At 39.8% G+C, this 22672-nt stretch overlaps 1 protein-coding gene across 1 annotated transcript; it reads left to right on the plus strand.

Moving 5' to 3' along the window:
• Positions 1-2708: 2708 nt before the first annotated feature.
• LOC136679266 (calpain-2 catalytic subunit-like) lies at positions 2709-21480 on the plus strand. Its single transcript, XM_066657702.1, has 12 exons — positions 2709-2882; positions 6850-6919; positions 8969-9087; positions 9203-9336; positions 14296-14464; positions 14597-14677; positions 16146-16231; positions 16395-16469; positions 16567-16679; positions 17429-17586; positions 17696-17707; positions 21283-21480. The coding sequence occupies exons 1-12, from the start codon at positions 2709-2711 to the stop codon at positions 21478-21480; spliced, it is 1389 nt and encodes a 462-aa protein (XP_066513799.1).
• Positions 21481-22672: the final 1192 nt, after the last annotated feature.

Below are 22672 nucleotides of genomic sequence, written 5' to 3' on the forward strand. Positions count from 1 at the left end.
AGAGTACTATAGCTCAGTAGTTCTAAACCCTGTCCTAAGTGGGTCCCCCCACATTTAACATTTAAGGCATTTAGCAGACGCTGTTACACAGAGAGGCTAATAAAATTGCTTTGGGTTTACTTAGTGTTTGTATTCCAGCTAGTACAAAAATGTTAGAGTTTAAAATACATATGGAAACAGACAGTGCCTGCACAACAGTCTGTAAACATCTGAGAATTGAAGAAACCCATTTCTGGAGTTTTGGGAGAGGAATGTTGTCCCATTATTTTTTCAGCAGGCCTGGTTCTTCTGAACTGGAGACAGAGTTCAGCACCCAGACTCCTCTTCTATGAATAGGGTATTTGCAGGTAAGGGGAAATTTAAGACTTTTAAAGACCCTTTTAATACCACTTTGAAACAAAATCAAAACCACTTCCACTGGCAAACGGTACATGACAAGCACCAGTACTATATTTTCCGAGGAACCAATATGTAAATGTGCTTCATACTCATTGTATTAAACTTGACTTAACTACTGTGCAAAATTGGGGTTATCCAATGGGGTTAAATTTACACTTTGCAATGTGTACAGTACTATTGGCTAAGAGCAAGAGAACCATAAATAATTCTGTTGGTTCTGCTTAGTTTAGTTTGCCGGTAAAACTGTAAGCTAACTTGCAAACTTAGCCATATGGAAACTGCCATAATAAAATCAAATTAAAAATGGGTTTAACTGACCATAGCATATTTAGGATAATTGGGAAATGAATTTAAGACATTTTAAGACAAATTAAGGCCACATCATGATGGAGCCATGCTGTTGTGATGGGTTCAGTATGGTTTTGCATTGTCTTGCTGAAATATGCAAAGCCTGCCCTGAAAGACGGAATGTATGTTGTTCTAAAATTTTGTATGCTGTTCAGCACTGATACTGCTGATGTGTAGATATGTAAGCTGCCTTACCAGGCACAATTGCAACCCCATACTATCAGACATGCAGGTTTTTGAACTGATAACAAGCAGGGTAGTCCCTCTCCTCTTGAGTCCACAGAGTACCGTATTTTCCGCACTATAAGGCGCACCGGATTATAAGGCGCACCTTCATTGAATGACCTATTTTAAAACTTTGTCCATATATAAGGCGCACCGGATTATAAGGCGCATACAATAGACGCTACAGTAGAGGCTGGGGGTTACGTTATGCATCAATTAGATGGAGCTGCGCTAAAGGGAATGTCAACAAAACAGTCAGATAGGTCAGTTCAACTTTATTAATAGATTACAACCCAGCGTAGTTTAAGGTAAAACATGTAGTGCAATGTTAATATACCCCACATCGTGGGGGGGGGGGATTTCCTCGATTCAATAATAATAATAATCACAATATAGTAACACTCGAAATAGTGCAAAGCGATAACAATATATCAATAACTCAACGTTGCTCAAAAGTTAAAATCACACAACACACAAAATAAACACGTAAAGCTCACTTTACTAAGTTATTCCTCTATTCCCGTGTTCTTCTGCGTGACTGATCGCAGAGTTTAAACTCTGCGTCATATGCGTGTCTCTTAATAGGAGCCATTTTGGGGTCTTTACATAAAAAACAAATGGAAATGAAATATATATTCCGGTATATATCCAGCATGCACCGCGCGCGGAAGAAAATGAAGTAGGCGGCTGCTTACCGTAGTTGCGAGACCTGGCTCAATATTGGTCCATATATAAGGCGCACCGGATTATAAGGCGCACTGTCGGCTTTTGAGATAATTTGAGTTTTTTAGGTGCGCCTTATAGTGCGGAAAATACGGTACATGGTTTTCAAAAGGAATTAAAATTTTTTAATTGACTTATCTGACCACAGAACTCTTTTTTAATCTCTGGCTCAGAGAAGGTGATAGTGTTTGTGGATCATGTTGACATATGGCTCTCTCAACTGCTCTTTTTACATCCAGTCATGTGATTTTTTCATGTGCATATTGCTCCTCCAGGAGCAATAGTACCCCTTACTTTTCCAGCCTTTTGTTGCCCCTCTCCTAACTTTTTTAAAACGCATAGCTGCAGTCTGAATGATTAAAGCCACATAAAATCTGACAAATTAAAGGCAGATGCAACCTAGTAGTTTGAAATCTCTCAAAGTGATGCATATTGACAGTATAGATCAGAATCCTTTATTACTTTTTTATTACTTACTTAACTCTCTGCCCACAGAATCTTCACACCTGTGTTGTTACTATGACAAATATTATGGTCTTTCTGCTGCTGGTTCACTTTCAGATTCACTTTAAAATGAGAGCTTTATTAATAAATAAAAGAAAAAAAAATGTGAAAACACCCTAAGTTTTATTCAAGCGAAAGAAATAGTTTTTGTTTTTTTAATCCTATAATTGTCATGACATACTTTTCCGGCTCCTGGAGACAACTTGCTCTGACACACCCACATCAAATAAATTGTCAAGCTAAAGTAAGCTAGTGTTGCTATCTGTATCTATACAGCGGAAACCGAAATTATTTACATAACTTTGCTTTCTTTTCCAACCTCTCACATTTACTAGCCTGCCAAACTTGTTTTGAGAGATAAACCTTGCCTGAACAGGTGCTGTGGCAGGGCGGAGAGGTTCAACCTTACCTTCACTCACTTTAAAGAATATGTAGCCTCACACTGTGCGTGTGTTTTGACACCAGGCAAGAAAGGAACAATGTCAGCAGCGGTCTCCACTTCAGCCAAGATGCGAGTCAAGGCCTCAGTCAAGTACCTGGGCCAAGATTTTGAGGAACTGAGGAGACAGTGCCTGAGAAGTGGTCAGCTCTTCTGTGACCCCACATTCCCAGAGTCTCTGGGCTTCAATGAGCTTGGGCCAAATTCAGCCAATGCCAGAGAAGTACAATGGAAAAGACCCAAAGTAAGTGCTGCTTAAATTTGTCTATCTTGAGATAACTTTATCCTGGGCTAACCTTAGGGATTATATTCTTTTTATAACATGTGTTCATGATAATTGTCACGGTGGCGTGATGAGTAGATTCAGGGAGGCGGACACACTCGCTACAACACAGACTTTAATAATGAAATAACAAAACAAACGAACTATACGAGAAACACGAAATAACATTAACGAGCAGGAACGAGAAACCAAAAACGAGAAACACTACGAAGAAACGTGAGCGTGAAACAAACACAATGATATCATGAACCAAACAAAGAAACAAACCAAGCAACGAGAACGAACAAACAAACTCAAACTCAAAATGACCGATCCCAGGAAGTGAGGGAAGAGGGCTTAAATACATGAACTAACTAGACACACCTGACACAGATAACGAGGACAATTACTAAGAGGCGGAACAAGAGGTGGAGCGAGTGAACATAAACAAAGCCATGTGAGGAGAAGGAAAACAATGAACAGAGCCACATAGAAAGGGGAAAACAAACCAGAAAGTGTCAAGGTGTGACAGACGCCCCCCCCAAGACGCGCAACTCCCGGAGCGCGAAAAACGAGACTCTCCAGGAGCTGGCGCAGGAGGGGGCCAGAAGAACAAGACAAAAAAAAAACGAAACTAGAAAAGACTCAGGATGGAAAAAGGGAACAAGGAACTAGACTTTAAACGGACATCGGACAGAAGTAGAAAGAAGAGACGGAGATAAGGCAGGAGAAAACACACGTGACTGGACCTTGGGCTGAACACTGAACGGGGACTGAGACAAAACAGGAGCAGATACACGTGACTGGACAGAGGACTGAAGAGGACTAACAGGGAATTTGACATGAGACTGGACAAAGGGTTTAACTGGGAACTGGACATGAGGCAAGGGAACAGGGACCATGACATTAACAGGAACTGAAACAAACACGGTGACAGGGACCGGAATAGAAACAAAAACAGACAAAGGCACAGGGACAAGGACAGAGACAGGAACCAGAACAGGAACAGAAACAGGAACAAAAACAACTGGGTGGTACCCAGGACTGGCATGTGTCTGTGGGACTGTCCAAGGTGCCAGCCTGGGTACAGTTCTGGGGATTGGCCTCGAAGTCCTTGGGGCCGGAGCCACAGTCACAGGCTTAGAAACGACCGGAGCCACAGTCACTGGCTTAGAAACGGCCGGAGCCACAGTCACTGGAGTAGAAATAGCCGTAGCCACAGTCTCGGAGATAGGAGCAGCTGAGGGAGCCGTACTCACGGAGACTGGAGACCCTGCGACGACGTCCACGGAGACAGGGGAACCTGCAGTGACGTCCGAGGAGGCAGGCGGAACTGCGACGACGTCCACGGAGGCAGACGGAACTGCGACGACGTCCACGGAGGCAGACGGAACTGCGACGACGTCCACGGAGGCAGACGGAACTGTGACGACGTCCACGGAGGCAGACGGAACTGCAACGACGTCCACGGAGGCAGACGGAACTGCGACGACGTCCACGGAGGCAGATGGAACTGCGACGTCATCCAAGGAGTCAGGAGGATGTGCGACGACGTCCACGAAGGCAGAGGAATCTGCGACGTCGTCCACAGAAACAGAAGAGGCGGGCGTCGCTCTCATGAAGACAGGAGAGGCGCGCGCCGCCTTCAAAGAGAGCTCCAGGCGTGCCATGATGCCTGTAAGCTTCTCCTGAATGTCAGGAGTGGGCGCAGAGCGGTGATTAGGAACTGGGGTCCTAGCGACGACGTCCACGGAGGCAGAAGAATCTGCGATGTCGTCCATGGAGACAGGCGCGGCCGTAGGCACCGCGCTCAGGGAAACAGGCGCGGCCGGAGGTGCTGCGCTCAAGGAGACAGGTGCGGCCGGAGGTGCCGCGGGCATGAAGAGAGGCGCGGCCATAGGTGCCGCTTTTACGGGAGCAGGAGTTAAAACGCCCAGCGGGGCAGGTGCTCGTGCTGCTCGCCGAGCACGAGTTGAGGATTTAGCGGGTTTGGACGCACTCTCGAGGGACTTCTTTGAACGTAGTTCCCCTGGAGATGCGTCCCTGTTAGCCTCATCTCTCATGTCCTGTGATCTGAGGCTAACAGCCCTTGTACATAACGCCCCCCCAAAAATCTCTCCGGACCTGAGGGGGTAATTCTCTGGAGCTGGGTTTTCAGCCTGCTTTCTCCTCCGGCTCCGTCGATTCCCGCTGGAGGAATCACTCGATTCCTGAATCGAGTCTTCTGTTCGGGGGAAAGGAACCACACCGGAAATGCGCTGAAGCCGTTGACTCCATTCTGAAGCCGCTTTCAACGCCTCCTCCACGGGATCTTTGCGGAACGGGGTACGGCGAATTACACCTCTCTTAAACGGGTAGTCCGTGCTAGCTGTGTCCATTTTTGGATCGGTCATTCTGTCATGGTGGTGTGATGAGTAGATTCAGGGAGGCGGACACACTCGCTACAACACAGACTTTAATAATGAAATAACAAAACAAACGAACTATACGAGAAACACGAAATAACATTAACGAGCAGGAACGAGAAACCAAAAACGAGAAACACTACGAAGAAACGTGAGCGTGAAACAAACACAATGATATCATGAACCAAACAAAGAAACAAACCAAGCAACGAGAACGAACAAACAAACTCAAACTCAAAATGACCGATCCCAGGAAGTGAGGGAAGAGGGCTTAAATACATGAACTAACTAGACACACCTGACACAGATAACGAGGACAATTACTAAGAGGCGGAACAAGAGGTGGAGCGAGTGAACATAAACAAAGCCATGTGAGGAGAAGGAAAACAATGAACAGAGCCACATAGAAAGGGGAAAACAAACCAGAAAGTGTCAAGGTGTGACAATAATTCTTAACCCTTTAAGAGATTGGGATTTTAAATTAAGATCTTCTATGCCTAAATAAGCATTAAACCAAGGAAACACATGCTGTAACACACACACACACACATATATATATAATTTTGTGTCCACATTTTCACAGATTCCATCCTTTGCTTTCAGCTTTTCAAAGAATACCTCAACTCTATTTTTACACACATCCAAAATTGAGACTTAGTACGTGGTTGCATTTTTGTCACAAATGGAGATATCCCAAACAAATGGTCAATCCCTTGTTTGGAGAACTTCTTATTTTGAGGGCAACTTATATTGAGTTTAATTTATGTCTTCTTTTGTGTCTATATACATTTCTTCAATAAGGGCTCATTGACTGCTCCATCCTTTCAGCAAGATATTGTTGTTTTTTCACAGTGAAAAGATGGACACAAACAGCCATGCCTTTTCTTATACTGGGAACAGGATATTCTCCTTTCTTGCAAAGATTAAATCTTTCTGATGGGGACAGTTTTACAGAGACAGATCTTGCATGACTGGTTTTCTGTTATTACTCCATGACCAACCCTTCCTTATTCAAGAATAATTTTATATATAATCACCTCAAATATATCATAACAAAACCTTCATTTTACTGGAAAATTAATGAAGGCTGTCCTGACACTATGTGCCACTCCGTGTTTTCCTTAAATATTGATGGTTTCGACATTCAGGAAGCAAAAATATTGCTGCTGTCTTAATTTCTAGTTTGGAGAGCTTTTATGGTGCTTTCCCATTGTGTGGTAGCTACTCTACCTGACTTTTTTAAATATATAAAATAAGTGGTCTGTAGCAACTAGTTTGTGCTCTGCTAGGTTTACATGTCACATTTTTTGTCCCTTTTCAGCTCGTTTAGAACTTTTACTGAGCAGGTACTAAAAAGTAACCAGTTCCAGGAAGCAGGAAACAAATGTGCCTAAAGGAAATGCAAAAAAAAGCAGAGTAATGCCATGCTTGGGAAAAGCAGCATCAATCAGTGTCTCCAAAATAGATATAATAGCGCATTCTTCTGTATGAAATAAAAAAGTTAACGGACATGGTTGGTGTAAGATGTTTACTTATTTTGGCAGGAACTGTGTCCAAATCCACACTTCATTGTTGGGGGCACCACAACCACAGATATATGCCAAGGAGACTTTGGTAAGTGTACATTGGAGGTCTAGACTCCCTCATTAGTTTTGCAGTGAGTAGACCAAAATTTGTGTACACTTGCGTATCTGACATTTCTTCTGAAAGGGCACCTTACACAACATGATTCTCTTAATATGTATTTGACTATTTGATGGCATTATCCATTATAACATTAATTAATTTAGGTGCTTATGTTGAATTATACGTTCTTAATCACAAATGTCACTCCATCTTATCCCAAAGCTTATGAAATGTGGTTCATATTTCTTTAAAGCTGCATATCATTGGAAATATGGACACAAACAATTGTGAATAATTTCAGATATGAAGAAAAAGTCGAACTTACTTTTCTAAGCTATGATTTAAAGGAGACCTATTGAATGAATGGATGCATGCCTTTTTGTAATGAAATAGTATCGTGCCAGACGCTAGCAGATATATTTCACAACATCATTGGAAATATGGACACAAACAATTGTATTATTTCAGATATGAAGCAACAGTGGAACTTGCTTTTCATAGCTAAATGATTTAAAGGAGACCTATTGAATGAATCAATGCATGCTTTTTGTAATGAAATAGTAACGTGCCAGATGCTTGCAGAAATAATTCACAAGACTATAATGACAAGACGAGAATTCCTAATCTTTCTACAAAAACTAGTCTAAAAACAGGGAAATAGAGATTAGAAATAAACGAACTTAGAAGGACAATCCAATAGACAACATCAAGCACAGAACAACTTCAAACACAACAGTGACAAGGATTTATAAATGCTCAGTATGCATACACAACCGAAGGCAATACTTCGCAAGAAGTGGGAAAAACACAGTCCTACATAAACACACGAACAAAGGGAAACAGGTGAAACCAATCAGATGTAGATGACGAGCGGGTAAACCGCTCCTGACTGGCAGACCGCGGGCATGTGACAGGAACCTGAGAGAGAGAGTAAAATCATGGGAGATGAAGTCCAAAGTGTTGAGAGGGTTCATAGAAGAATGGGGAGAATCGATAAGTGCGACAGGTTTTTTGCCACTGTACACATGTACAGTTAGATTAAAGAAACTCCTTCCACAGTGCAACATTATATATCTATAAATAAATAAATAAATAAATAAATACGTCACACAGTTCAAAGCCAGCTTTGGTGTAAATGTCCATCAAAGAGGTTAAAGGGCAGCCAATGATCTTCTGAGCTGCCTTTACTACTCTCTAAAGCCTCTCTCTGTCTGCCACGGTGCAGCTGCTGTACTATACTGTGATACAATATGTCAGCAGGCGCTCATTGGATGAGCAGTAGAAGGTCAGTAGCTGGTTGGGCTAAGGACTCTCAAAAAGTGTAGCTGCTGCTGAGCCGCTGTGATAATGTCCATCCAGGAGATGTCAGAAAAGATAAGGACGCAGAGAAACTGGATGGTGCATATCCTCTCCATACATTCACCATAGATGTAAATAGGGGCTATATCTCTTATATTATATCTCTTTTCCACAAGACAGTACAGTTCTCTGGACACTATATGAAATGTATTTGACACACTTTGGTCAGAAAACACAAAAACAGCTGTTTTTGTAGTGGCCTAGCCATTATAAGGATATTAGTCTGTTCCTGCTCCATAGGTGGGTAATATCGACCTAGTTTTGCTGTTTCAGATTCAGTTAACTGCATTTTTTGCAAAGTCCTACAAAGCTTAACTCGACTTACAAATGTGTTTTTGTGGCATTTCAAACGGAATAAAAACATACAAGTTAATACAAGTTAAATTTCAGCTACATATAGTCGTCTTATTTTTTTCCTTCAAATATACCGTTCCACCTTAAAAGATCTGTGAACATAAACAAACCAGAGAATGGAGTTTATAGTAGAATAGTAGAAAGTTTACACAGAATAGTAGACATCCTATTTAAGAGGACATTTTGCATGTAATTACTTGTGTGAAGGATTTAGGGATTTAGACTCTTTCTGTTCACGTTTCCAAAATCTGTTTAATAGCTTTTTCTATTTATTTCCTAAAAAGGTTCATTTCAATTTTTTGAATATACATTTTATCCTTGCAGGTGACTGCTGGCTAATGGCAGCCATTGCTTCTCTTACTCTGAACCAAGACATTTTGGCTCATGTGATTTATCCTGATCAGAACTTTACAAATGACTATGCTGGAATCTTTCGCTTTCAGGTCAGATTCTCCTATATAAGTTCACATTAAATACACATAGAAGAGTGCAGAAGTGTTTGACAGACATGTTTGAGACAATACAGGAAGGAGATTTATTAAACTCATCTCTCTACAGTTGTGGCAGTATGTTCAGTGGGTGGATGTTGTCATTGATGACTTACTGCCCACCAAAAACAGCCAGCTGTTGTTCGTTCATTCAGCTGAAAGAAATGAGTTCTGGAGTGCACTGCTGGAGAAGGCCTATGCAAAGTGGGTGCAAATGTCACTGTCTACAAATCACTGTCTTTTTACAAAATTTCACAACACAAATTTGTATTAGATTGTAGGCTTTCTCATCAAGGATACTGGGACTTCTATGGAGTCTTCTAGCAGCCATGGCCTGGTGGTTAGGGAACAGGGCTTGTAACCGGAAGGTTACCGGTTTGATCCCCAGAGCTGGAAAGTCATGACTGCAGTGTGCTTGAGCAAGGCACCTAACCCCCAACTGCTCTCCGGGCACCATAGCTAGTGTTCACTAGTGTGTGTATTTAGTTCACTAAATGTGTATTTCACTGCACGGATTGGGTTAAATGTTGAGAACAAATTCCTCTCAGATCAAAACAAATATTTCGTATTCAGCCACACCCTTTCCTTTAGCCCCACCTCCTTCAGCAGCTCAAACCTCAGAGCAAAAGCAGAAACTCTCACTGAGACAAACTGAGCTCATAAATGTCCCAGCCAATTCTAATTATCAGTAAAAGCTTATGTTATCATTCCTAGTCTAGCTAAACATGCAGAAAACACACATTACTCTGGGAATTTGGAAATTTGAATAAGAAGCTTGCAATAAAAAATTTCAGCCTTCTGTCTGCTCTCCTAGTTCACCAGTACACCACACAACAGTTGGGTGAACAGATATCTGACTGGGAGCACTAAAGTTGTACCAGTCAACACAGGCTTTCCCAGTTCGCCATTTCTCAATTCTAGATCACATCTGTGAAGTCTGACCTTTGAGCATACTTACTGTACTGGAGTCCTGCTGTTATTTTTAATCAAAATCTTGTTTAGTTGCATTATCAAATCAAATCAAATCAAATCAAATCAAATTTATTTTTATAGCGCCTTTTACAACTGACGTTGTCACAAAGCAGCTTCACAGTTTCAAAACAGAACATTTAAATCAAAGCCCAATGCAAGCAAGCCGAAGGCGACAGTGGCAAGGAAAAACTCCCTCGAGGCTGGAGGAAGAAACCTTGGGAGGAACCAAGACTCACAAAGGGGACCCATCCTCCTCTGATCAAACTATAGATTAAATTTTAAATGATCACCAATGAAGTGTCATTATGCTACATAATAATAATAATAATAATAATAATAATAAGGTGAGCAGCTGGTCTGGTCTGGTCTGGGCCGCAGGAGAATCCAGCAAACAATCTTCCATCAGTGGGCCACCATTCTCTCAGAAAACAGTAAAAGGGAAGCAGTTAGTTTAGTTGAGTGCAGCAGAGAATAAGAGCATGTGAATATTTTCTTTAGTGTAGTGAGGGATCTGACTGTAACAGACTGGGAGGAGGGAAACCAGAAGGAGCTCAGGCAAAGACATCCTTTCGTTCCAAGCAAGAGAAATTGTGAGCACATCATCCAGGTTTACCCTGATTCTCCATGTCCATGAGTTCCTGAAATGACAACCTTAAACTAGACAGAGGTTAGATGCCAAAGGCTAAACTGAACAAGTGTGTTTTGAGCCTAGACTTAAACATAGTGACTGTGTCTGTGTCCCGAACACTAGCTGGAAGATTGTTCCAGAGCTGAGGGGCTTTGTAGTAGAAGGCTTTCCCCCCCGCTGAAGTCTTATGAATTCTGGGTACTAGTAAGAGGCCGGCGCCCTGAGATCTGAGTAATCTTGGTGGTTCATAGTGTGTGATGAGGTCTTGCAAGTATTCAGGGGCGAGACCATGTAAGGATTTATACGTGAGTAAAAGAATTTTGTAATCAATACGGAATTTAACTGGAAGCCAGTGAAGGGCTGATAAGACTGGGCTGATATGATCAAATATTCTAGTTTTAGTGAGGACCTTGGCTGCAGCATTTTGAATTAACTGGAGTTTACTCAAGTTTCTGCTGGAGCATCCTGATAAAAGTGCATTGCAATAATCTAATCTTGATGTAATAAAAGCGTGAACTAATTTTTCCGCATCTGGGAGGGATAAGGAATTTCTTAACTTAGCGAGGTTCCGAAGATGTAGGAAAGCTGTTCTTGTAATGTTACCTATATGCTGATCAAATGATAGATCTGAATCAATTATAACACCCAGATTTTTAGCTGATGAGCTAGGGAGAACAGGGAAGTCAAAATTATGTATCAAGTCTGATACCTTATTTATAGCAGGTTTTGGACCTAGAAGGAGAACCTCGGTTTTGTCGCTGTTTAGCAGAAGGAAATTGTATGACATCCAATGCTTCACTTCTTTAACACAGTCCTCCATTTTCTTTAGTGTTGGTTTGTCGCCTGGTTTGGCTGATATGTATAACTGTGTGTCATCTGCATAACTGTGGAAGGTAATGCCATGCCTGCTAATAACTCTGCCCAGTGGCAGCATGTATAATATGAATAGTAAAGGTCCTAAAATGGAGCCTTGGGGAACTCCAAATCTCATTTTTGTATGAGTAGAAGGAACATTATTTACGTTAAAAACTGATAGCGATCTGTGAGGTAAGACTTAAACCATGATAGGGCTGTTCCTGTTATTCCAACCATGTTTTTTAATCTTTCTAGCAGAATAGTATGATCAATTGTATCGAAAGCTGCACTGAGGTCTAATAGAACTAGCATGGATACGCAGCCTCGATCAGAGGCGAGAAGAAGGTTGTTTGTTATCTTAACTAAAGCTGTTTCGGTGCTATGGTGTGGCCTAAAACCAGATTGAAATTTTTCATATATGTTATTCTTACGCAAGTATGAGCTAAGTTGTTGGGCCAAAACTTTTTCTAAGATCTTAGATATGAAGGGAAGGTTAGAGATGGGTCTGTAATTGGATAGTACACTAGGATCAAGATTCGGTTTTTTGATCAGGGGCTTAATAACTGCTAGTTTAAATGCTTTGGGTATATGACCTAGTCTAAGGGACGAATTTATGATTGTTAAAATGGGATTGATTATGACTGGTAATACTTCTTTAAATAGTTTTGTTGGTATTGCATCAAGTGTGCAGGTCGTACAATTTGACGAGTAGATGATTTTCTCCAGTTCTAGCTGTGGTAGTGGGTCAAAGTCCTCTAATCTTTCTTCTATGTTTTGTTCTATATCATCCACACCAGATGACAGACAGGCTGGATTTAGTAATATGGTATTTATTGTTTGTCTAATATTTTCAATCTTATTGTTAAAAAAGTCCATAAAAGTATTGCTGGTGTGAATGGCTGGGATCTGTGGATCAGTAGCTGCCCGATTGTTTGTAAGTTTAGAGATTAAATTAAAGAGTGCTCTAGGATTGTGTTTATTATTTTCAATCAGTGAGGACAGATGTGCTGAACGTGCATTGACGAGTGCCCTTCTATATTGGATAAGGCTGTCTTTCCAGGCACAGTGAAATACTTCCAGTTTAGTTGACCGCCATTTCCGCTCTAATTTCCTTACGGTTTGTTTTAGGGTGAGCGTTTCTTCATTATACCAGGGAGCGAGTTTTTTCTGCTGTAGCTTTTTACGCTTAAGCGGTGCTACACTATCTAAAGTTGATCGAAGAGTGTTATCTAAGTAGTCCGTTAGTCTGTCCAGCTCCAGTGGGTCCGCTGGACTACTGACTGAGGTCAATAAATCAGTGATGTTTTCAGTAAATTTAGGGGCTGTAGATGGGGTTAATGAGCGCTTTAGATAATAATGTGGGCATGTACATTTTTTAATATCTAAACTCAGTTCATATGAAATTATGTAGTGGTCTGAGACTGTGGAAGACTGAGGGAGAATATTTAGGTTTTTTATGTTCGTGCCCAGGGTCAAAACCAAGTCTAGTGTGTGATTACAATAATGAGTAGGACCTGATACATTTTGTGTGAAACCAACAGAATCTATGATTGATGTGAACGCCTTTTTTAGGGGATCATCACTTTTCTCAAAATGAATGTTAAAGTCTCCTACAATTATTAACTTATCACACGACACTGCTAAATTAGCAGCTAGTTCACCAAATTCTTTTATAAATTCTGAATAGGGCCCTGGTGGTCTATAAATGTTTAATAAGGAGATAGTGTTCTTATTTGTGGAGGGGTTAATTATGTTAATGTACATAATTTCGAAGGAAGTACAGTTGTAACCATGTTTTTGGTTAATAATTAAATTATTTTTGTAAATTATACATAATCCACACCCTTTGCCCGTCAGTCTGGGGCTGTGTACATATTTATAGCCTGTAGGAGTGGCTTGATTTAGTGCTAAATATTCATCATTTCTGACCCAAGTTTCACTAAGGCATAAAACATCAAGTTTCTGATTCATTATTATTTCATGTATAATGACTGCTTTAGAGTTAAGTGCTCTTATATTGAGTAGGCCAAACTTTAGGTCTGTGGGGATGATACTACCCTCTGTTTCTGATGGTTTAATAGTGATTAGGTTATTGGGGCACGCTGTTTGATATTTTCTGGGTTTAAGTTTGATTCGGGGGACAGACACAGTCTTGATACTGTAACAAATTTCTATATTTCTTAAAGCAAGCTTTGTAGATATATCCTTACTATGGGCAAACATATGGCCATTATCTGTAAGTGTATCCTTAAAATCACTTACCTGTTCGCTGTGTAATCTACTTGCCTGGTTTGTGCTGGTGGGTGGGGTTAGTCAAGCCTGGCGTAGAACATCCTCGATGTTCCCAGAGAGAACTGCAGAACCTAGACGACTAGGGTGAAGCCCATCCCGGCGGTAGAGGGCAGGACGTTCCCGAAAACACTCCCAGTGGTCGACGTAGTCCACGCCGACAGTGCCACACCAAACCCGGAGCCAGGAGTGGAGTGCGAAGAGCCTGCTGTACGCCTCACATCCTCGTCTGTAGGTGGGTACATTAAAGTAAAGATTTTAAGTAAAGAGCTTAGGAACAGTACTAAACAGCAGCAAGCAAACAAACAAACTGAGCGCGCGAACTGTCAGCCGGAAATGACGACACCAATGACGAGCCTCAACGATTATGAAATGTTGCTTTTCCTGAGGGGCTTTAAAGTAGACTTCATTGGTCTTAGGGTAAATTGCAGCTATGAGTCTCTGAAAAGGGGACGATCTGCTGAAGGGTTTGAGGACTTCACTGGAGGCATTGTGGAACATTACTATCTCAGCCAAGCTCCTTTAAGCTTGTTTAATGTCATAAAGCAGGCCCTGGGTCGAGGCTCTTTACTGAGCACATCTATACATGTGAGTAATCATCATCAGCATCATCAGCATCCTCCTCATCATCTCATTTTCTACTTGCACTTCATCCATTTCAGAGTATTTCAAATATGTTTGTAAAGCCTTAATATTCTATTGTGCCACATTTTCACTCAGGGAACTGCACATGAAACAGAGGTTGTGACCCAAGAACAGCTGGTAAAAAGACATGCCTACTCCATCATAGGAGCAGAAGAGGTCAGATACAAATGAACCCCTCATACTTATGTACTTGGATGCTTGTGCTTTTTGTTATTGGGTTATTGATAGACTATGTGTGAAATATAACTGCAATTTAAAATCACTTACTTTCAAAAAGGGGTTGGTTTCTTCAAACCTCAATTCCAAAAATGAACAGCCTGTAAACTGCAAATACATACAGAAAGCACTGATTTTTAAATGCACTTTGACCTGTATTACAAGTAACACTAGTATCATATTTACTTTACAGCTTCAAAATCTTTGCGATCCTCTACTGCCCTATAACAGGGACATTTGTGTCTCTGTCATTGCTATTGTCATTGCTAAACTGCACTAAATAGCTTTTGGAGGCGGATAGAAAACCTCTAGTAAGAATTGTGTAACAATTTATAGCTCACTGACAAATATGGTGGAAGTATAACTTTGCAGACAAGCTGCTTGTAAAATCTCCAAACAACAGTAGTGACCAGATATGTTTTCATCCTGCTCACAAAAACAGCCCATAAAATTTTGGTTTTTAAAGAATTTCAAATGCTCCTTGGATTGGAGGATGACAAAACACTCCCAATGAGAGACAGAGAGAACAGTAAAACATTGCTCTGTATGAACAGGGGTGTGGAGGTTTGTTCAGTCCCAAAAACGCCAACAACACACAAATACATGCTTAGTATACAACACTTAACCTTACAGCTTTCACCATTGTGGTTTCCATAGCCTGTGGTTCCCACTAGAAGCGGTGATTTGCAATTTCACAGGTTGGGGGACTTTGGTGTTGAAAACCAATCAAAATGTATTTATATAGAGCTTTTTACAAATGACGTTGTCACAAAGCAGCTTTACATAATTTTTGTCAGAATAGATAACAATTTGAATCAAAGCCCATTGCGAGCAAGCCGAAGTCAATAGTGGCAAGAAAAAAACTCTCTCAAGGCTAGATGAAGGGGATCCATCCTGCCCCGGTTTAAACTACTGATAGAAACGTACAGTATCACCAGTTAAGTCTGTCATTATGCTACAGTGTAATAATAATAATAATAATAATAATAATAATAATAATAATAGTGATAGTGGCATCAATAGGGCTACCATACGAGTGCTGGAAGCATCAGTCTGGGTGTTGAACCCAGCAGACAGTCATCCATCAATGGGTCATCATCTTCTCAGAAAACAGTAGAGAGAAGCGATTATTGACCAAGTGAGTAAAGTTGTGTAGAGTCTAGTAGAGCATGTACCATGTGGCAGAAATGTGGCATAAGACATACAATGCACTCAAGGGCGTAGGATTGAGTTTGATATAGTGGGGGACAAAGCCCACCCCATAACCAGGATATTAGCTGAAAGCTGATTCCTATGTAGATAAAGCAGTAAATGTATACCTGCTCCCAAAATATAACATGAATATAACTGTAATACTGTAATAAATCTGTATTGTGCACCCTGAATATGATTATTCTTATTGCTGTAGATTCAAGTGGGTGGAGATCGGGTTCAGCTTCTGCATCTTAGGAACCCCTGGGGTTACAAGCAATGGACTGGAGCATTGAGTGACAAGTGAGTTTTTGGGCCATGAATGGATTTAATTGAACAGTGTTTCAAGCTACAGATTCAAACTCTCATTTCCCTTTGTTCCTGAAAGGTTTTTCTTTCTCTGATACTATGATAATAAAGCCTTAAATGTTAAGTTAGTTAAATATCCTTTCATCACCTTCATCAGATCCAGAGAATGGAATCAGGTCCTGCCACAGGTCAAAGCCAAACTCCTGCGTTGTGCAGATGAAGGAGAGTTCTGGTGGGTTATGGTGCCTCTACAGCAAATTAAATGTATCAGTTTCTCCCACATTTTTGCCACTAATTCTGAGTCTCTTTGTTTTCTTTTTTGTGTACAGGATGGCGTATTCAGACTTTAAGCAGTGGTACGCAGTGGTTGAGATCTGTAATCTGATTCCAGACTCTTTGAGCAGCGGTCGTCTTGGCCTTTGGGATCTCTGGCAGTTTGAGGGTACAATTTGCATTCTTCATGCACATTTTGTGGATGAAACAAATATATGGGCAAGTTTTTGGAAACATGGTGATCTATTGCTTCTTTTGAAATTGAGTGTCAATCGAGTTGCTGTTTCGCTTTTGTACCAACTTCCACTATTTTTTGAAAGCTTTTCAGTAGATAATTTTCAGCGAAGTCCAGTTTTTAAAATGTCCTTCCTAATAACTGACTTATAATTGTATGAGCTAACCACTTATGGCACTCTTCCACTGGATAGTGCCTACTCTATACAGCTCTAATTGCTGTTTGATACCTGTCTGCCATTAGCAGCCCACCCCACCCCACCCCGTTTAATCACAATCTGCCCTTACTTTAATGGGGGTTTTAGAAACCACAACTACTACAGCAGTAAAATTCAGCATTGTTTACTCCTCGTTTACTCATGTGGAGTTGTTGTTTTATGGGACTTAACCAAGCTCAGTACTTCAGTTCAGACAAAACATAGTTTTTTTACATTCCTTGTTGCACTGTCCAGGGTTAGGGTTAGAGTTTTGTGTCGATCACAAATCGTAGGAACATATGAACCTCTTCAGAAGACCACAGTGTAAAGTTCCCATTGTGAGTCGGATGAAAACAAACATGATCAGTACTGTAGAGCGGATTTTACATACAGCTAATTTGTGCTGGATGTCTGCATGATTGCTTCATGATTTGTGCATAATTTCTCTGGAACATCATGGCTCTATACGAATTTCACTTTTTTCCAGCTACATTCAAGTCCAACCAGCAGTTTGTGATAAATCTGGATAGCAGTCGTCAGAGAGACATGTATAGTTCTATTCTTGTGGGTCTGATGAAGAAAGATGTCCACAAAAACAAACCTTATGGGCAGGACTTGAACAACATTTGTTTTTCCATCTATCCGGTAACATGATGCTCAGTTCCTTAAGTAACAGTTTATTATATCTGTTTACCAATTAAATCATGAAAACATTGATTAAATTAGTAACAATATTCTGTGTGTTGTATTACAGGTGCCAAAAGAGGTATGTATGAATGCTACACTGTAAAACCTAACTGCACTTCTTAATGAAAAAATGAATTTAGCTAACTTAAATGATACAGAAATGTGGGATCACTCAAGCTCACTGAGAAAAAAAGGATAATTAACATACACATTCTGTTAATTTCCTGTTGAGCTTCTGTTTATGTGTGATGCATCCGATATGCTCTCTCCTGATTGGCTGGATGCAGTGCGGTGGCGGCAGTTTTTTGAGAGCTCCAGAATATAACACAACCCATCATACACTGTATGCACAATTGTAATGAAAAGGATCTGTCAAGGCAAAGGCTCTCAATACATGTTCTTGTCTGTACTTCTCGTGTTCTTGGGAAACGCCATCAGTCTCAGCCCAATTACTGTTCCATTTAAAAGTCTACATCTAGCCAAGTACAGTTCAAATACCCGGATGTGTTCTTGCTCCGCCCATAATATTGAGGATGAACTTGAGAGAGTCAGATATCCCAGAATGCATTTCGCAACAACCTCAGCGCTATAAATTTTTTAGTGCTACGGAGATGGTGAATTATTTTAAGACGGTGTTTTAGGGCCACAGCGTTGATATAAAAAAACAAGTTTCTGAGATTAAAGTCAGAATTCCAAAAAAAAAACCTCAGAATAATTCTGAGAAGAAAATCTCGGAATAATTCTGAGAAAAGCCTTATTCATCTCAGACAGGGGCTGCGTCATGTCGTGTGAATGCGTTTAATAAATACTTAATGCATAATGCTTTAGTTTCTTGTACAAGTCCGAGCAGTAACGCGATGGAGCCTCGTGTGCGCCGGAGTTCCCTCTGGATCTGTCATTTTCATGATCATTAATTGTATCATGTGAAACTACATGCCATGGGTTCGTGCACCGATTCGGGGTTTAAGCACTAATCACACTGTGGTCCTGATGTGGAAGAGAACTGAGTGTTTATTCCTGAAATCTATACCATAGCATGACTTAAGCAACACACTGCATTCCACAGTTACACTGTGTCTGCCCCATTATATGCAGCAAATTATTCCGAGATGTTTTCTCAAAATTATTCCGAGATTTTTCTCAGAATTATTCCGAGTTATTTTCTCAGAATTGTTCCGAGATTTTTTCTCAGAATTATTCCCTTCTTCTCGGAATTCTGACTTTTATCTTGGAATCGTGTTTTATTTATTTATTTATTTTTTTCAACTCTGTGGCCCTTAAAGTCCGTCGTACTTATTTAGTACTCATGTGTTCCAAATTACATAAGAACCACCACGCACTCGGGAGTGGAACTCGCCAAGTTTGTACTACCAAGTACGCCATTTTGGACTTGAAGTACTTTGTATTTTTAGCTTTAACTAAAGGGACTTCTCATTGGCTACTGGCACGCATTTGCATTTGGGTGTCTTTCCCTGTCACTCATATGGAGGACCAAACCTGCCAAAATTAAAAATAAATAAATTAATTACTCAATGAAATTAAATTTTCTATACTAATGATAATAAATATAAAACAAAATTTAAAAAAACACAGAGAAAATAATAAATCAAATCTTACATAAATTAAATTGTGTTTTCTTGCATGTGCGTTTAATTTACTTTCCCTTGTAATTTATTTGAAAACAATTTAAATACATTTTTGTTGTTTTATTATTGTTTTTATGTATTAATATTATTTATTTATTTATTTCTATAACTATTTATTTTGTTCATTCATTTATTTCCTGTTTATGCTTTTTTCCCCTGTTTTTCCTTGCTCTTATATGATAATAAGGGGGCTGTCTATCAATGATGTCACAGAGTCTAAACAGTCTTATGGTTGATCGATGCCTGATGCCGTAGATCGACTGTACATGTCCTTCTCCATCAGCGGTATAGTAATGGCGGTCTTGATATACCCATAGCACAACTCGATGGAAAACCAGGACAGACTGTGTGTGAGAGAGACAGCTGTCTCCCCGTGATTATTCAGCTCCTAGAAATGGACCTGCTGGAGAAAAGTCTGTATTCGTAGCCCCTCTGCTCCAGGGATGTCCGCTCTGCAGCTCACACACATCAGAATGTGCTGGGAATGTGCAAAAAGTGCTGCCAAAGGCACATTTGCTTCCTTTCACATTAAATTTATATATTTTTTCTGAACTCCTGAACTGAAATCACATAATTGATTGAGACATTCAGCTTTATTCAAACAGTAAACACATGTCTACGAATGTACGACATGGGACAGAAGGTGCAATTGGACCCATGAAATGGCAAGGTAGCACACTTAACAAGCGGATATATCCATTTAATTGAGGCGAGCAGCTGTTTCTCTGGGCAGATCTGACATTTGTGCTCTCAGACACTTCTGTTAGAATTAACTGCACTGTTCTGGACTTGCTTGCTAAGCCTGAAGGTGAAAAACACACCCCCTTCATGAGCATATATTGAAGAGGAAATGCAGAAATGAATAAATGAAAAAAAGAATAAATAATAAATAAGTATATCAAACAAAAGTTTAAAATATAAATACAGAAAAAAATTATATAGGAATTAATAAAAATAGTAAATAATCCAGAAAGAAATATATTGAGTAATAAATAAATGCAAAAAATGTAAAAAATATGTATAAATTATATTTAAAATTAATTTCTTTTTTATTTTTCTTTAATTCCACATTTATTTGTTTATTTATGTTTCACATGGGCAGTTTTGGTCCTCCATACACTCACCATGATCGTGTGGATGTTCCCCAACAAGTTACTGTTTTCTCTGCTGCAAATGCAGCATTTTGTTGGTTGAAAGCCAATGAAGTTGTTACTCATTCAGAGCTGTGGTATAATTGTTTGAGGTCTTGATAATTCTTGGTATTAATGTGTAATAGTAGTGTGTAATATTAAATTGTATGGTAAAAATGTTTTTTTTTTTCAAGCAGTAGATGCCCAGAAGTTATTTTTCCTTGAAATTCTTTTAAACTTCTTTGCGCTTTCGCTTGAATATTTTTTTTTTCATATGGCCCCTTGAAAGTAATAGTGTCCTTTTTAGATGAGACAAGTATAAATATGAGCTGTCACTTCATCAAACAAACATTTGGATATAAGAACATAGAAGTCTATCATAGAAAGAAAAAAATGTATTATAGTGGACAGCTTCTAATTAAATATTTCCTCTGAAATGAATGGTACTTCATATGTAATTTGGCCCTTTTGACGGCAGCAAAAACCTTAAATTTTTAACTAATACCATTTCATTGAGGAATTGCCATTAAACCACAAAAACATTTAATGAAGTCAAATGCTGATGTTGGATGATAAGTTCTGTATCACAGATTCCAACTCCTCCTAAAGACTTTAGCTGGAGCTCATTCATTCCAAAGAATGTGGTTCCACTGCTTCACATCCCAGTGCTTTTTGTTAGCCTGAGTCTAAGTCACATCTGGCTGCTCAAGACACAATCAATTTAATGCTCTTCCATGAAGATATGTTCACAATGGGTGCACCTTAAACTTAATTCTCTGATTACCAGGGGTGTCTACAAACATTAGAACACAGTGAATTTTTAACACAGCTCACACATTGTGTTTTTTTAATGTTTTCTTCTGGTGTGTGTGATGCAGTATAAAAGCCGCAGGAGCATCCGCTTGAGCTCTGAGACATTGTCTCAGATGAGGCCGGCCTTTAGATCTGTGAGCTCTGTGAGGCGTGAGGTGTGTCAGCGCTGTGAGCTGTTGCCTGGAGTGTATGTCATCATTCCTTCCACAAATGATCCACACCATAAGGGCAGCTTCCTGCTGAGGGTCTTCTCTGAGAAATAGAGAAGGTAGAAACAACCTCCAGGTATTGGGAGCTAAACCAAAAATACACCTGTAGAAACTGACTTAAGTCTCTTTTATGCTCAACATTAAATATGGATATAGACACACACAGATTTCTGTCTGTAATATGTTCATTTCATCCGTATTTGTGCACATTCTCTGAAAGCTCATGTGTATATACAGAACAAAGCAGTACTACTGGAAACTAACAGAAGTGGTGTAGCCTTAAATTCAAGCAAAATAGGTCCAATGTTAAAAAGACATGTGAAAAATCATCTCCCTCCACATGTTGCCAAGCATTTCATGACATCACAGACCAATTTGTTACACTGCTGCCTCTTTTATCTTTTTTGTAGTAAACAACCTTAAATTATGAACACTTCCTCCACCATTGCCATGTTTGTTGTTGTGCTTCAGAAAGTTTTCATCCTGAACTTGTCTATCATCCATGCGAACATAAAGGTTGCATATCAATGTGGGCAGTGACAGTTACAAAATTTGAAATGGATGTATTTACATACCTAAAGTGAGTATAAATGAGCTTTTAGATCAGCACAGATCTAAGAATGTTGTAAGTGCACTAAAAAATTTTTTTATAAAGTTTTATTTATTTTGAAATACCCAATAAATTTTTTACCCTGATTTTCTTCCTAATTTAATCATCACCATTTCCACCCATTAGTTACTTCCCCAATCACACGCAGTGCCACCAGCCTGGGAGGGTGAAGGTAGAACCTTCAACAGCACTTTCAACATCTTTTTCAACAGCTGGTGACATATCATCATTGGACAGCTCAACAAGCTTGGAACATTAACTGTCCAGATCTGTTACATAGGGTACAACAGATGACAGCACTGACAGCATGTGATGAGGGGAGGTGAAGGGCTATTTACCCACTGAGAGAGAGCAAGGCAAATTTTGCTTTCTTGAACTCTCCAATAGATAGCTGAGGCAGTATTTGGAATCAATTTAATGAGCCATGACTGATGAATTTTTGTTCTTTATCAAGTATTTTCATTCTGCTTTGTTATTTGTTTGGACACATGGAGTACAGATTAAGGGGAAATGAGGAAGAAAAATATTGACTTTGTTAAAAATGGAACTGACAAAAAGAAAACCATTTTCATTCTGCTTTCTTGATTAAATAAGAGTAATTCCATCAGCTTTTATGAAACCTAACATGTGCACATG

This window comes from Hoplias malabaricus, chromosome Y (genome assembly GCF_029633855.1).
Source record: "Hoplias malabaricus isolate fHopMal1 chromosome Y, fHopMal1.hap1, whole genome shotgun sequence".
NCBI classification, from domain to species: Eukaryota; Metazoa; Chordata; class Actinopteri; order Characiformes; family Erythrinidae; genus Hoplias; species Hoplias malabaricus.

Bases quoted from the DNA above. Each gene is read 5' to 3' on its own strand.
- LOC136679266 (XM_066657702.1), top strand. From the start codon at position 2,709: ATGCGAGTCAAGGCCTCAGTCAAGTACCTGGGCCAAGATTTTGAGGAA. The intron at 6,920-8,968 runs GTAAGTGTACAT...TTATCCTTGCAG, and splicing joins TATATGCCAAGGAGACTTTG to GTGACTGCTGGCTAATGGCA. The intron at 14,465-14,596 runs GTGAGTAATCAT...ATTTTCACTCAG, and splicing joins TACTGAGCACATCTATACAT to GGAACTGCACATGAAACAGA.